Genomic DNA, 16515 nt, shown 5'->3' on the forward strand with positions numbered 1-16515 from the left:
CCCCCTGATGTCCCCCCTAATTCAGCCTTATCAAGCCTTTTATGTAAAGATGCCACACTTGCATTCAACATATGCCACATGTCCATCCATTCCGGAGTCGGCACAACCGACGGGGACACACCACTCATTTGCTCCACATCCTCCTTGGAGAAGCCTTCCGCTTCAGTATGTCGACCCCACACACACAGGGATTAACCTACAAGGGGACAAAACCCCAACCAGGCACTTAGGAGAGACAGAGAGAGAGTATGCCAGCACACACCCAGCGCTTAATAACACTGTGGAAAAATATGACCAGATAGCGCTTTTTTATATAATAATATTCCAATTCCCACTCACTGCGTCGCCAATGTGCCCCCCTCCTCTTTTTTCCAGCCTGTGAAGTTCAGCAGGGGAGAGACCAGGGAGCCAGCGTTCAGCATGCAGCTTCTGTGGAGAAAATGGCGCTGGTTAGTGCTGAGGATCAAGCCCCGCCCACCCGACGACGGGCTTCGGTCCCAGTGCTTTTTTTATTAAAATGGCGGGGGATTCTTGGATTTACTGCCTCCGCAAGCCTAATCCATCTTAACATGCCCAGAAGTGAGGAATATTGCTGCCCAGGGCGCCCCCCCCAGCGCCCTGCACCCTTCAGTGCTGCTCTGTGCGTGTATAGTGGGAGCAAGATCTGATGTCTTCTGCCGCCTGATGTCTTCTGCCTTCTCATACTCACCCGGCTTCTATCTTCGGCATCTGTGAGTAGCGGCGGCGCGGCTTCGGGACGAACCCCAGGTGACACCTGTGTTCCGACACCCTCTGGAGCTAATGGTGTCCAGTAGCCTAGAAACAGAGCCCAATCGTAAAGCCAGCCCTGCTTCTCTCTCCTCAGTCCCACGATGCAGGGAGCCTGTTGCCAACAGGACTCCCTGAAAATAAAAAACCTAACAAAATTCTTTTAAAACAGAAAACTCTGGAGAGCTCTCTGCAGTGTACCCTTTCTCCTCTGGGCACAGAATCTAACTGAGGTCTGGAGGAGGGGCATAGAGGGAGGAGCTAGTGCACACCCATAGTCAAAGTTCTTTTTAGGTGCCCTATCTCCTGCGGAGCCCGTCTATACCCCCTGGTCCTTACGGAGTCCCCAGCATCCTCTAGGACTTAAGAGAAAAGTAATTAACCAAGCCCTGCTAGTGTCTGATTCATCAGACATTATACCTCAGAGAAGCCTGGACAAGCCAAGTTGGTACCCAGGTAAATCACTTCCAGCAATGACAGGGTGCTAAAGATACGCAATGATTGATTATCACTACTACACAGTAAGGGACCTAAGGGACTGGGGAAAGAGGGTGTGGGTGATACCAATGTCCCACCAGGGGGTTCTCTGCATTCTGTGCCCCAGCTAGGTGTGGGTGTTATCACACTAACTTCTCAGCACTGGTATAACAGGTTTGGAGGGCTGCATTGCAAAGTAACCTCTGAGCAAACACCACTGTGCAACCTCTCAATCATACAGAAAAAAAATAAAAAGATTTCAGAGACTATTTTTAAGATACTGACTAATATACCACTCAGAACTCCTTATAATGAATATATTCCAAATCAAGGATTGCAGTACCTGTCCAAGGTGGTGCTGCTCAACAACACTGCTCTGTAAAATATATATATATATATATATATATATATATATATATATATATATACATATATATATATATACACATATATATACACACATACACATATATATATATATATATATATATATATATATAAACAATGAATGTCAACCGCCACTCCAAATGAAACAACCGAACAATGTGCCGGGTGCCCTCCTCTTGTTGTGTGACAATATAGCAGAGTGACAATATAGCATAGACAATATAGCAGTCTGTACACAGACCCGGGGTTCCTGGTCGTTTCTGAAGGAGTCCGTGAGTGCCGCCTGTAACTCTGCTCTACATCTATATATATATATATCTATATATATATCTATATATATATATCTATATCTATCTATATATCTATATATATATATATATATATATATATATATATATATATATATATATATACATACATACACACACACACACACACACACACACACACACACACACACATACATACATACACACATGTATTATATATATATACACACACACACACACACACACACACACACACACACACACACACACACACACACACACACACACACACACACACACTCTATATGTATGTAATGCAGTCTTTTAGATTAGGGACCACACACTTTTTTGCTACAAAGGAGAACGTTTTCTATGAAGAAGGGGTCATTTTATAAATAGTATTTATGACGTTACATGTTTTTTGTAAATTAGCTATTCCCTCCCTGAGGGATTAGATTAGTGATTTGCCACTAAACGGAACAGAAATCAGATGAACACAGAACAGCAGGCCAAGCCAATGACTACTTGACAATATAGATGAGCCATAACATTAAAACCACCTGCCTCATATTGTGTAGATTGCCCCTGTGGTTCCAAAAACAGCTCTGACACATCGAGCCATGGTCTCCACAAGACCTATGGTATCTGGCACCAATAGGTTATCAGCAGAGCCTTTAAATCTTTTAAAGGTGAGATGCGGGGTCTGTATGGCTCAGTCTTGTCTTTCCAGAACATCCCACAGATGTTCAATTGGATTTAGATCTGGGGAATTTGGACGCCATGTCAATACCTTGAACTCTTGGTCATGTTCATCAAACCATTACTGTACAATGTTTGCAGTGTGGCAGGGGGCATTATCCTGCTGAAAGAGGCCACTGTCATCAGGGAATACTGTTGCCATGAAGGGGTGTACTTGGTCTGCAACAATGTTTAGGCAGGTGGTAGATGACAAAGTAACATCCACATGAAAGCAAGGACAAGAGGTTTCCCAGCAGAACACTGCCACCGCTGGCTTACCCTCATCCCATACTTCATCTTGGTGCCATTCCCATCGCCATGTAAACGACGCATATGCACCCAGCCATCCACATGATGTAAAAGAAAACGTGATTCATCAGAGCAGACCACCTTCTTCCATTGCCCCATGGTCCATTTCTGATGCTCATGTGCCTATTGCAGTCACTTCCGGAGGTGAACAAGGGTCAGGCTTGCAGTAGGGGGTGGGGCTATTGAAGGTGAGACCTGGAATATGCAGGAGCAGCCGCCAGGACAAGGCAAATGACCACTAGGCCAGCAGGGACGTTAGGTTGACATTCTCTCACTGTCAACATTTTCATGTTGCCCTGATGCATGTTGACATCATAACTGTCGACCTAACAGTTTATCAGAAAAATATACATGAAATAACTGTAGTGTTTATACTTAAGGATGGAGATGTATCAAGCCTGCTAATAGGAGAATTGGAATACTTGCTCATACAACCAGTTTCTAGCTCTCATTTTATTTAGAACATTCTAAAATATGATGTTCAGTATAATCTGGTTGATACTGGTAATTTTTTCACTTGTCCTCTTTAGCAAGTTTAGATGGGTCCACTAGGAGCCACTGGAACTTTAAGAGTTTAATAGTGTGGGCTTGCTCCTCCCTCTATGCCCCTCCTACCAAACTCAGTCTAGAAACTGTGCCCAAGGAGACGGACAACTTCGATAGAAGGAATTTACACAGATAGCGGCGAGATTCACATCAGCTCACACATACAAGGCAAACCAAGCTAACTAGCTTGAAAACTCAGCAACAGCTGAACAATATTACTTAACCAAGTAAGAAAAAACAGTACTTAACCAAGAACAAAGCTGTACTGAACTACGAGAAAAGGATTTACCAGTAGGTAATAAAAATCCTATTTTCTCTTACGTCCTAGAGGATGCTGGGGTCCACATTAGTACCATGGGGATGTACCAAAGCTCCTAGAACGGGAGGGAGAACGCGGAGGTTCCTGCAGAACTGATTGACCAAACTTCAGGTCCTCAGAGGCCATGGTATCGAACTTATAGAACTTTGCAAACGTGTTCGAACCTGACCAAGTAGCTGCTCGGCAGAGCTGTAAGGCCGAGACACCGCGGGCAGCCGCCCAGGAAGAACCCACTGACCTAGTCGAGTGGGCCTGCACAGATTTTGGAATGTGCAATCCTGCCGTGGAATAAGCATGCTGGATAGTGAGCCTGATCCAGCAAGCAACAGACTGCTTTGAAGCAGGACACCAAATCTTATTGGGATCGTAAAGAACAAACAGCGAGTCCGATTTCCTTTGACGAGCTGTTCTCTTCACATACACCTTCAAAGCCCTCACAACATCCAAATACTTTGAAGGAACAGAGGTGTCAGTAACAACCGGAACCACAATTGGTTGGTTGATGTGAAACGCAGACACCACCTTAGGAAGAAATTGCTGACGAGTCCCGAGTTCATCTCTGTCCTCATGGAAGATTAAATAGGGGCTCTTGTGAGACAATGCCCCCAGCTCCGACACGTCTTGCTGAAGCCAAGGCCAACAGTGTGACGGTCTTCCATGTAAGATATTTTACGTCTACCACCTGTAACGGTTCAAACCAGTCCGATTGGAGGAAATGCAGCACCAAATTGAGATCCCAAGGTGCTGTGAGAGGCTGGATGTGCAGAACCCCTTTCAAGAACGTCTGGACCTCAGGATGAGACGGGAATTGTTTGTGAAAGAAAATGGACAAGGCCGAAATCTGGACTTTGATGGAGCCCAGATGTAGGCTCACATCCACACCCGACTGCAGAAAAAAAATCAGGAGACGTCCCAGATGAAATTCCACCGCAGAATATTTTCTGCTCTCACAGCAAGAGACGTATTTCTTCCAAATACGGTGGTAATGTTTAGACGTTACCCCCTTCCTGGCTTGGATCATAGTCGGGATGACCTTGTCAGGGATGCCTCTCCTGGTTAGAATCAGCCGTTCAACTTCAATGACGTCAAACGTAGCCTTAAGTCTTGATAGACGAAAGGCCCCTGTTGCATGAGATCCTCGCGAAAAGGTAGAGGCCACGGATCTTCCAGGAGCATCTCCAGAAGGTCCGCGTACCAGGCCCTTCTTGGCCAGTCTGGAGCAATGAGAATTGCTTGAACTTTTTCCCTTTTTATTTTTTTCAGAATTCTTGGGATTAGCGGAAATGGAGGGAACACGTACACCATCTGATAAACCCATGGAGTTGTCAGAGCGTCCACTGCCACTGCCTGTGGGTCTCTAGACCTGGAACAATACCGCTTGAGCTTCTTGTTGAGACGAGGTCACCATGTCGATTTGTGAACATCCCCATCAATGTGTCAAGGACCTGAACACCTCCGGGTGAAGGCCCAACTCCCCCAGGTGCAGGTCGTGTCTGCTGAGGAAGTCTGCTTCCCAGTTGTCTACTCCTGGAATGAAGATCGCCCACAACGCCACAGTGTGTTTTTCTGCCCAGAGGAGAATTCTTGATACTTCCGACATTTTTGCTCTGCTTTTCGCTCCACCCTGTCGATTAATGTACGTCACTGCCATCACATTGTCCGACTGAACCTGAACGGCCCGATCTTGAAGAAGATATGAGGCCTGCAGAAGGGCATTGTATATAGCCCTGAGTTCCAGAATGTTGATTGGAAGGATGACTTCCTGACTTGACCATCTTCCTTGAAACTGCACCCCAACCTCTGAGGCTTGCGTCTGTGGTTAGCAGAATCTAATTCTGAATCCCGAACTGTCGGCCCTCGATTAGGTGAGAAGTCTGTAGCCACCACAGAAGGGAGAGCCTGGCCTCTAGCGACAGATGGATCCTCTAGGTGCATGTGAAGATGCGATCCGGACCATTTGTCCAACATATCCAACTGGAAGGGCCTCGCATGAAACCTTCCGTGCTGAAGCGCCTCGTAAGAGGCCACCATTTTCCCCAGAAGGCGAATGCATAGATGCGTTTATATCCGGGTTGGCTTCAGGACATCCCGAACCATCGACTGGATTACCAATGCCTTTTCCAACGGAAGAAGAACTTTCTGCGACTCTGTGTCCAGTATCATTCCCAGAAATTGGAGACTCAGAGTTGGCTCTAAGTGAGATTTCTGAAGATTTAGAATTCACCCATGATCCAGGAGTAGTTTGGTTGTGAGGCCAATACTGTTTAACAACCTTTCCCTGGACGGTGCGTTTATCAGAAGATCGTCCAGGTACGGAATCATGTTCACTCCCTGCTTGCGGAGGAGAAACATCATCTCTGCCATCACCTTGGTGAACACCCTCGGTGCCGTGGAGAGACCAAAGGGCAGGGCCTGGAACTGGTAGTGACAGTCCTGTAGTGCAAAGCATAGATAAGACTGGTGAGGCGGCCAGATCGGAATGTGAAGGTATGCATCCTTGATATTTAGAGACACTAGGAATTCCCCCTCCTCCAGACCTGAGATCACCGCTCTCAAAAACTCCATCTTGAATTTGAACACTCGTAAGTATGGATTCAAGGATTTTAGATTCAAAATCGGCCTTACCAAACCGTCCGGTTTCGGTACCACAAACAAGTTGGAATAATATCCCTTGTTTTGGAGATTAGGTGGAACTGGAACAATGACCTGAGTCTGTACCAGTGTTTGAATGGCATCCTGTAAGGTTATACTTGCCTCTTGTGAAACTGTAAGCCTGATTTGAAGAATCTGTGAGGTGGGAGCTGCTGAAACTCCAGTCTGTAGCCCTGGGAAATAAGATCTATGACCCAGGGATCATGGCATGATGTTGTCCAGATGTGACTGAAATTTTTTAGTCGGGCTCCCAGTTGCCAGTCTTCCAGGCATCGCAGTCCACCATCATCAAGAAGGCTTTGAGGAAGCAGAACTGGAGCTCTGTTCCTGAGAGCCGGCAGTTGCTGGTTTGGGTGGTTTACCTCTAGCACCTCTGTTGGCTGTAGAAGATCCTCTGGCTTTGCCTTTAAACTTGGCAGTCCGAAAGGACTGTAGAGTAGGTCGTCCTGGTTGGGGGAGCTGCAGAAGGAAGATATGGGGACTTACCCACTTTAGCTTTGGAGATCCATTTGTCTAGTTCATCTCCAAATAAGGCCTCTCCTGTGAAGGGTAGACCTTCCACACCATTCCTGGAGTCCGCAGTCCACTGGAGTTACCATAAGCCCCTGCGTGCTGACACTGCCATAGCAGTGGTGCGTGCATTGAGCAAACCTACTTCTTTTATAGCTTCCACTATAAAGTTTGCAGAGTCTTGTATATGTTGCAGGAGTAACACAATCTCCCCCCTAGATAAGTAATCCAACCCTTCAATGAGGTTACCCGACCATTTAGCAATGGCTTCAGTAATCCATGCACATGCTATAATCGTTTCAACAAATAACAAACAAAATAGCAGCGCTAGAATCAAAAAATTAGATGTGAATTCAACACAACGATATATATCACTAGGAACAAATGGAGATGAATGGACTGAAAAGAAAAGGTACCAAATTATTTATTAACATGGATAATTAAAAGTGCACAGCATTGCCGAAGCAATATAAAATTGGTAATTGATAATAAAATCAATATACAGATCACCGGGGAGCTATTTTGTGTATGTCCGTTCCTTAATTAGTGTGGACGTCAGATGATTGGATCAGAATAAACATTGGAACTGGTGGCACAGTTCTGTTGGTGATAGTTACCACAATAATTACCGCTGGAGGAAAGGAGTCCTCTGAATAACGTCCCTTTATATGGATGGGATCTTTGGGGTCCTTAGTCCTCACCAGGTTGCGGATTCCTCACTGCTGAGTTGGTAATTGCGGTGTCATCAATGTGCTGGAATGGATCATCTGATCATCTGGTAGTAGTAGTCCACTAAAGGTCCGGATATGTCTCATGCAGCTTCCCAATAGTAGGTGATCTGAAATACCTAACGCGTTTCGCTGCAGAGCCTGCAGCTTTTTCTGCTATAGGGTCTGCTATAATCGGTCTCTGAGCCACCCCAGCAGCTGTGTACAAGGATATGAGTATAGTCTCAATTTTACGATCAGCAGTGTCTTTCAGGGAGGCTGCACCAGGGACGGGTAACACAATCTTCCGTGACAACCTGGACACAGATGCATCCACTATTGATGGACTTTCATCTTTTCCTTTCCTCCTGAGGATAGGAAAAAAATGGGAGAGTAACCTTTTAGGGATTTGGAATTTCTTATCAGAATTACTGTGACTGAGGACTTCTTTTTTACATTAAAATAAGATTCCTCACACTCCTCTGTCACCTTATCAGGAATTTGTAGCACATCACTAAATGGATCCCCAGTATCCTCTAGGACGTAAGAGAAAACTGGATACCTCCCTTAGCATGTGAAAGATGAGACAAAATGTAGGAGACACGAGTAATTTTAAATCTCCATGGGATTGTCAATGCATCTACATCATCTAACCCTGGAACTTTGTGTAGAGGGAAAGTATTTGATAGCATGTTTGTTGCCTTACTGTCCATCTGCGGAAGAAAGAACCATTCTATCAGTAGCTGACAGACGTCCTAATGTAGAGACCATTCTTCTGGAAACCACTTGCCTGCGGCTTAGGTAATCTGCCACTGCATTCTCTCTGCCTGCGACATGGAATGTTGAACTGGACTCTACTGTACTTTTGTTTACCGCCATGTCATTAGTTTTATGTCTTCCAACATCATAGCTCTGCTTCTGGTGCCTTTCTGGTGATTCATGAAGGCCATCACTTTTCTGTTGTCTGGAAGCATCCCAAGACGCCTTCCCAATCTTTTGCTGAACTGCTTTCCTTATAGCTCTCACTTCAAGTGGAATTTAGTTTTTCTTGGTCCCAAGTCTTTGCATTGTTTTTGTAAGGAGATTATTCTCAGGTCTCTAGTGCTGGAATCCATTATTAGTGTCAATTATTTTAGGATCGGAATGAGACATTCCCTGCGTCTATCATTTAGCGTGATGCTTCTTAACAGACTGATATTGTGATCCAAGGAAGCCTGATCGTGATCCCACCGATAAAGCAAACATGCCATCTTGTCCGAGGAACTACCTCTATGGCGGAGGAAAACATTCTCAACAATTCAAGGCCCCTACTTACTGTTGGCAAATATGTTGAGTCAGTGAAAAAAGCTCAAAAGCTTCCAATGTTTCTTACAGTCCAGTGCTGGACTGTATAAAATTGTTTCCATTTGAAAACAGATGAAAATAAACTATATTACATACACATACACACACACACACACACACACACACACACACACACACACAATTTAGCACCATTTTCCGATTCATGTACATGGTCTTTTAGGCCCTCCAACCACGATACTGTTTTTGTCCTATGTCCAATACTTACACCCCCCCCCCCCCCCCACACACTTTACTTTCATTATACAACACTGTGCTGCAGGTATATTTAAAAAAATAAGAATTTACTTACCGATAATTCTATTTCTCATAGTCCGTAGTGGATGCTGGGAACTCCGTAAGGACCATGGGGAATAGCGGCTCCGCAGGAGACTGGGCACAAAAAGTAAAAGCTTTAGACTAGCTGGTGTGCACTGGCTCCTCCCCCTATGACCCTCCTCCAAGCCTCAGTTAAGATACTGTGCCCGGACGAGCGTACATAATAAGGAAGGATCTTGAATCCCGGGTAAGACTCATACCAGCCACACCAATCACACCGTACAACTCGTGATCTGAACCCAGTTAACAGTATGATAACCGTAGGAGCCTCTGAAAAGATGGCTTCCAACAATAAACAACCCGATTTGTTTGTAACAATAACTATATACAAGTATTGCAGACAATCCGCACTTGGGATGGGCGCCCAGCATCCACTACGGACTATGAGAAATAGAATTATCGGTAAGTAAATTCTTATTTTCTCTGACGTCCTAGTGGATGCTGGGAACTCCGTAAGGACCATGGGGATTATACCAAAGCTCCCAAATGGGCGGGAGAGTGCGGATGACTCTGCAGCACCGAATGAGAGAACTCCAGGTCCTCCTCAGCCAGGGTATCAAATTTGTAGAATTTAGCAAACGTGTTTGCCCCTGACCAAGTAGCTGCTCGGCAAAGTTGTAAAGCCGAGACCCCTCGGGCAGCCGCCCAAGATGAGCCCACCTTCCTTGTGGAATGGGCTTTTACAGATTTTGGCTGTGGCAGGCCTGCCACAGAATGTGCAAGTTGAATTGTACTACAAATCCAACGAGCAATCGTCTGCTTAGAAGCAGGAGCACCCAGCTTGTTGGGTGCATACAGTATAAACAGCGAGTCAGATTTTCTGACTCCAGCCGTCCTGGAAACATATATTTTCAGGGCCCTGACTACGTCCAGCAACTTGGAGTCCTCCAAGTCCCTAGTAGCCACAGGTACCACAATAGGTTGATTCATGTGAAACGCTGAAACCACCTTAGGGAGAAATTGAGGACGAGTCCTCAATTCCGCCCTATCCGAATGAAATATCAGGTAAGGGCTTTTATAGGATAAAGCCGCCAATTCTGATACGCGCCTGGCTGAAGCCAGGGCCAACAGCATTACCACTTTCCATGTGAGATATTTCAAATCCACTGTGGCAAGTGGTTCAAACCAATGTGATTTTAGGAACCCTAAAACTACATTGAGATCCCAAGGTGCCACTGGAGGCACAAAAGGAGGCTGTATATGCAGTACCCCTTTGACAAACGTCTGAACTTCAGGCACTGAAGCCAGTTCTTTCTGGAAGAAGATCGACAGGGCCGAAATTTGAACCTTAATGGATCCCAATTTTAAGCCCATAGACAATCCTGCTTGCAGGAAATGTAGGAAACGACCCAGTTGAAATTCCTCCGTAGGGGCCTTCTTGGCCTCACACCACGCAACATATTTTCGCCAAATGCGATGATAATGTTTTGCAGTTACATCCTTCCTGGCCTTGATCAGGGTAGGGATGACTTCATCTGGAATGCCTTTTTCCTTCAGGATCCGGCGTTCAACCGCCATGCCGTCAAACGCAGCCGCGGTAAGTCTTGGAACAGACAAGGTCCCTGCTGGAGCAGGTCCTTCCTTAGAGGTAGAGGCCACGGGTCCTCCGTGAGCATCTCTTGCAGCTCCGGGTACCAAGTTCTTCTTGGCCAATCCGGAGCCACGAGTATCGTTCTTACTCCTCTCCTTCTTATGATTCTCAGTACTTTTGGTATGAGAGGAAGAGGAGGGAACACATATACCGACTGGAACACCCACGGAGTTACCAGAGCGTCCACCGCTATTGCCCGAGGGTCCCTTGACCTGGCGCAATATCTGTCCAGTTTCTTGTTGAGACGGGACGCCATCATGTCCACCTTTGGTTTTTCCCAACGGTTTACAATCACTTGGAAGACTTCTGGATGAAGTCCCCACTCCCCCGGGTGGAGGTCGTGTCTGCTGAGGAAGTCTGCTTCCCAGTTGTCCACTCCCGGAATGAACACTGCTGACAGTGCTATCACATGATTTTCCGCCCAGCGGAGAATCCTTGCAGCTTCTGCCATTGCCCTCCTGCTTCTTGTGCCGCCCTGTCTGTTTACGTGGGCGACAGCCGTGATGTTGTCCGACTGGATCAATACCGGTTGACCCTGAAGCAGAGGCCTTGCTTGACTTAGGGCATTGTAAATGGCCCTTAGCTCTAGGATATTTATGTGAAGAGACGTTTCCATGCTTGACCACAAGCCCTGGAAATTTCTTCCCTGTGTGACTGCTCCCCAGCCTCTCAGGCTGGCATCCGTAGTTACCAGCATCCAATCCTGAATGCCGAATCTGCGGCCCTCTAGAAGATGAGCCTTCTGTAACCACCACAGGAGAGATACCCTTGTCCTTGGAGATAGGGTTATCCGCTGATGCATCTGAAGATGCGATCCGGACCATTTGTCCAGCAGATCCCACTGAAAAGTTCTTGCATGGAATCTTCCGAATGGAATCGCTTCGTAAGAAGCCACCATTTTTCCCAGGACTCTCGTGCACTGATGCACTGACACTTGTCCTGGTTTTAGGAGGTTCCTGACTAGCTCGGATAACTCCCTGGCCTTCTCCTCCGGGAGAAACACCTTTTTCTGGACTGTGTCCAGAATCATCCCTAGGAACAGTAGACGTGTTGTCGGAATCAGCTGTGATTTTGGGATATTTAGAATCCACCCGTGCTGACGTAGCACTACCTGAGATAGTGCTACTCCGACCTCTAACTGTTCCCTGGACCTTGCCCTTATCAGGAGATCGTCCAAGTAAGGGATAATTAATACGCCTTTTCTTCGAAGAAGAATCATCATTTCGGCCATTACCTTGGTAAAGACCCGTGGTGCCGTGGACAATCCAAACGGCAGCGTCTGAAACTGATAATGACAGTTTTGTATCACAAACCTGAGGTACCCTTGGTGAGAAGGGTAGATTGGGACATGGAGATAAGCATCCTTGATGTCTAGAGATACCATATAGTCCCCTTCTTCCAGGTTCGCTATCACTGCTCTGAGTGACTCCATCATGAATTTGAACCTTTTTATGTAAGTGTTCAAAGATTTTAGATTTAAAATTGGTCTCACCGAGCCGTCCGGCTTCGGTACCACAAACAGCGTGGAATAATACCCCTTTCCCTGTTGTAGGAGGGGTACCTTGATTATCACCTGCTGGGAATACAGCTTGTGAATAGCTTCCAATACTGCCTCCCTGTCGGAGGGAGACGTTTGTAGAGCAGACTTCAGGAACCGGCGAGGGGGAGACGTCTCGAATTCCAATTTGTACCCCTGTGATACTACCTGCAGGATCCAGGGGTCCACTTGCGAGTGAGCCCACTGCGCGCTGAAATTCTTGAGACGGCCCCCCACCGTGCCCGAGTCTGCTTGCAGAGCCCCAGCGTCATGCTGAGGACTTGGCAGAAGCGGGGGAGGGCTTCTGCTCCTGGGAAGAGGCTGCATGGTGCAGTCTTTTTCCCCTTCCTCTGCCCCGGGGCAGGAACGAGCGGCCTTTTTCCCTCTTGCCCTTATAGGGACGAAAGGACTGGGTTTGAAAAGACGGTGTCTTTTTCTGCTGAGAGGTGACCTGGGGTAAAAAGGTGGATTTTCCAGCCGTTGCTGTGGCCACCAGGTCCGATAGACCGACCCCAAATAACTCCTCCCCTTTATACGGCAATACTTCCATATGTCGTTTGGAATCCGCATCACCTGACCACTGTCGCGTCCATAACGTTCTTCTGGCAGAAATGGACATCGCACTTACTCTAGATGCCAGGGTGCAAATATCCCTCTGTGCATCTCGCATATATAGTAATGCATCCTTTAAATGCTCTATAGTTAATAATATACTGTCCCTATCCAGGGTATCAATATTTTCAGTCAGGGAATCCGACCAAGCCACTCCAGCGCTGCACATCCAGGCTGAGGCGATCGCTGGTCGCAGTATAACACCGGTATGTGTGTATATACCTTTTAAGATATTTTCCAGCCTTCTATCAGCTGGTTCCTTGAGAGCGGCCGTATCAGGAGACGGTAACGCCACTTGTTTTGATAAGCGTGTGAGCGCCTTATCTACCCTAGGGGGTGTTTCCCAACGTGCCCTAACCTCTGGCGGGAAAGGGTATAGTGCCAATAATTTATTAGAAATCAGCAGTTTTTTATCGGGGGAAACCCACGCTTTATCACACACCTCATTTAATTCATCTGATTTAGGAAAAACCACTGGTAGTTTTTTCACACCCCACATAATACCCTTTTTTGTGGTACTTGTAGTGTCAGAAATGTTCAATGCCTCCTTCATTGCCGTGATCATGTAACGTGTGGCCCTACTGGACATTACGTTTGTCTCGTCACCGTCGACACTGGATTCAGTATCCGTGTCAGGGTCTGTGTCGACCATCTGAGGTAACGGGCGTTTTAGCGCCCCTGACGGTGTCTGAGACGCCTGAACATGCACTAATTGATTTGTCGGCTGTCTCATGTCGTCAACAGTTTTTTGCAAAGTGCTGACATTGTCACGTAATTCTTTAATTACTACCATCCAGTCAGGAGTCGACTCCCTAGGGGGTGACATCACTAACACAGGCAATTGCTCTGCTTCCACATCATTTTCCTCCTCATACATGTCGACACAATCGTGTCGACACAATCGTACCGACACCCAGCACACACACAGGGAATGCTCTGATAGAGGACAGGACCCCACTAGCCCTTTGGGGAGACAGAGGGAGAGTTTGCCAGCACACACCAGAGCGCTATATATATACAGGGATAACCTTATATAAGTGTTACTCCCTGTTATAGCTGCTGTATTTATATATTAGCTGCCAATAGTGCCCCCCTCTCTGTTTTACCCTGTTTCTGTAGTGCAGGACTGCAGGGGAGAGTCAGAGAGCCGTCCTTCCAGCGGAGCTGTGAAAGAAAATGGCGCTTGTGTGCTGAGGAGAAAGGCTCCGCCCCCTTCACGGCGGCCTTTTCTCCCGCTTTTTTCAGGAAACTGGCAGGGGATAAATGCATCCATATAGCCCAGGAGCTATATGTGATGCATTTTTTTTAGCCATATAAGGTTTTTATATCGTTTTTATTGCGTCTCAGGGCGCTCCCCCCCAGCGCCCTGCACCCTCAGTGACCGGAGTGTGAAGTGTGCTGAGAGCAATGGCGCACAGCTGCAGTGCTGTGCGCTACCTTATTTGAAGACAGGAACGTCTTCTGCCGCCGCTTTCTCCGGACCTCTTCGCTCTTCTGGCTCTGTAAGGGGGCCGGCGGCGCGGCTCCGGGACCCATCCAGGCTGAACCTGTGATCGTCCCTCTGGAGCTAATGTCCAGTAGCCAAGAAGCCCAATCCACTCTGCAGTCAGGTGAGTTCGCTTCTTCTCCCCTTAGTCCCACGATGCAGTGAGCCTGTTGCCAGCAGGACTCACTGAAAATAAAAAACCTATTTAAACTTTTACTTCTAAGCAGCTCAGGAGAGCCACCTAGCTTGCACCCTTCTCGTTCGGGCACAAAAATCTAACTGAGGCTTGGAGGAGGGTCATAGGGGGAGGAGCCAGTGCACACCAGCTAGTCTAAAGCTTTTACTTTTTGTGCCCAGTCTCCTGCGGAGCCGCTATTCCCCATGGTCCTTACGGAGTTCCCAGCATCCACTAGGACGTCAGAGAAAAACTAAAAACTAAATGGTAGAATGAAGATGGGTGCCCAGTGTGCATAACTGCTCTGGGCTCCTCTTCAAAATATAATCACCATGTTATGACCCATCCCATACCCGGGCACCTAGCCCCTCAGGCCAAGTGTTTGAGACCAGTGGTTTAAAGAAAGAAAGAAAAAAAAAATCACTTTAGGCTTCCTTATGCACTTATAAGGAGTAAATGGAGAAAAAAAAAAAAAAAAAGATGAATAACATAACTTGTGGTGCCCCACACGTCCCTGTGTAAGGCTACTGTCTGTAGTAGTGAGCTCTAATTTCAACTGCATTCGCTACTTGGAGAACCCACCAGCACTAAATACTTGTGAACCTAACGTAAGGTGGAAAATACCAGAAAGAGGGCATAGATGGCAAATATACTACTACAGAAATATGCTATCTAGTAAGAGGAAAATGAAAGTAACAGTGGTTTAGGTAAAATCTTAGAGACAGAAAATGATTAAATGCCCTCTACAGCGACTGTGATGGGCACTGCTAAACAATTTAGCCACGGTGCAAAAGCCAGCCAGTGTGGTTACTGACTTTAGTAGATTTTAGTAAAAATGAAATATATGTTATTTATTGTACACCAAAGTACTCCACACACATTCTTGATAACACATCTGATATTTGCATACCATTTATTGGGTAAGACAATGTAAATGTATAACATGGAGTCATCATATGAACAAATGACATCTGAATAAAGTTATCTGAACACATAACCATTGAAAGATTGAGGTCCAAAGATCAAAACTGCAGTTCATACCTGGCTTGTAGTAGCGGTCCAGGATGCTAAGGGTGAGAAAGGCTCCATAGCCATGAGCTGCAAAAGGTGCCTTTGCCAGAGCTGCTAGGTAATCCATGTAATACAGGGAAGGACCATCGTGTTCATCATAGCCAGCCAGCAATAGGTTAACATGGTAGGGAGTCTGTGAGGACAACAAAACATATTTAACAAGGGTATACAATGTATGTAGAACTTACTGTTTAACTTGTGGGAGAATACAAGCCACCTGTAGCAGTAGGTCATGAAAAAGAAGGTTAATAACATCAATGTCTGCACTTATACAATTAACAAAACAGTGCTGGAAATAATTTTTTACAAACTTCCCATGCAAGCAAAAGTATTCAATAGTACAGACTAATTATTGGGTATCAGACCAGGTTACTAAATTCTAGAGGATTAATACTCACATGGCAACCCCATGAAGCTTATGGGATCCTCACAATAAATACCATTACAGTTATTTACTGACAATACATTACAGTGCAACAAGATATTTGCTTTCATTGAATAAGGCTGGCCATACACCTAAAGATTTATTGTCCAATCTGGCTAGATGGAATTAAAATCTGGTAATGGATCTCCCACTCAACAGGCTGACATTGCTGCTTCCAGAAGGGGAAGTCATGTGGGTAGGCGTTGGCACGGTGATGTATTGTGTCCACCACCTTTAGCCCCAGGATGACAGGACAG

At 46.2% G+C, this 16515-nt stretch overlaps 1 protein-coding gene across 1 annotated transcript in view; it reads right to left on the reverse strand.

The window, feature by feature from the left end:
* The window catches only part of PSMB2 (proteasome 20S subunit beta 2), an 81725-nt gene that overhangs the window by 20497 nt on the left and 44713 nt on the right, over positions 1-16515 (reverse strand). The window contains exon 4 of the mRNA XM_063954454.1: positions 15805-15967. Within this exon, the coding sequence (XP_063810524.1) occupies positions 15805-15967 (163 nt within the window). The remainder of the gene's footprint in view (positions 1-15804; positions 15968-16515) is intronic.

The sequence above is a fragment of the Pseudophryne corroboree genome, chromosome 2 (genome assembly GCF_028390025.1).
Source record: "Pseudophryne corroboree isolate aPseCor3 chromosome 2, aPseCor3.hap2, whole genome shotgun sequence".
NCBI lineage: Eukaryota > Metazoa > Chordata > Amphibia > Anura > Myobatrachidae > Pseudophryne > Pseudophryne corroboree.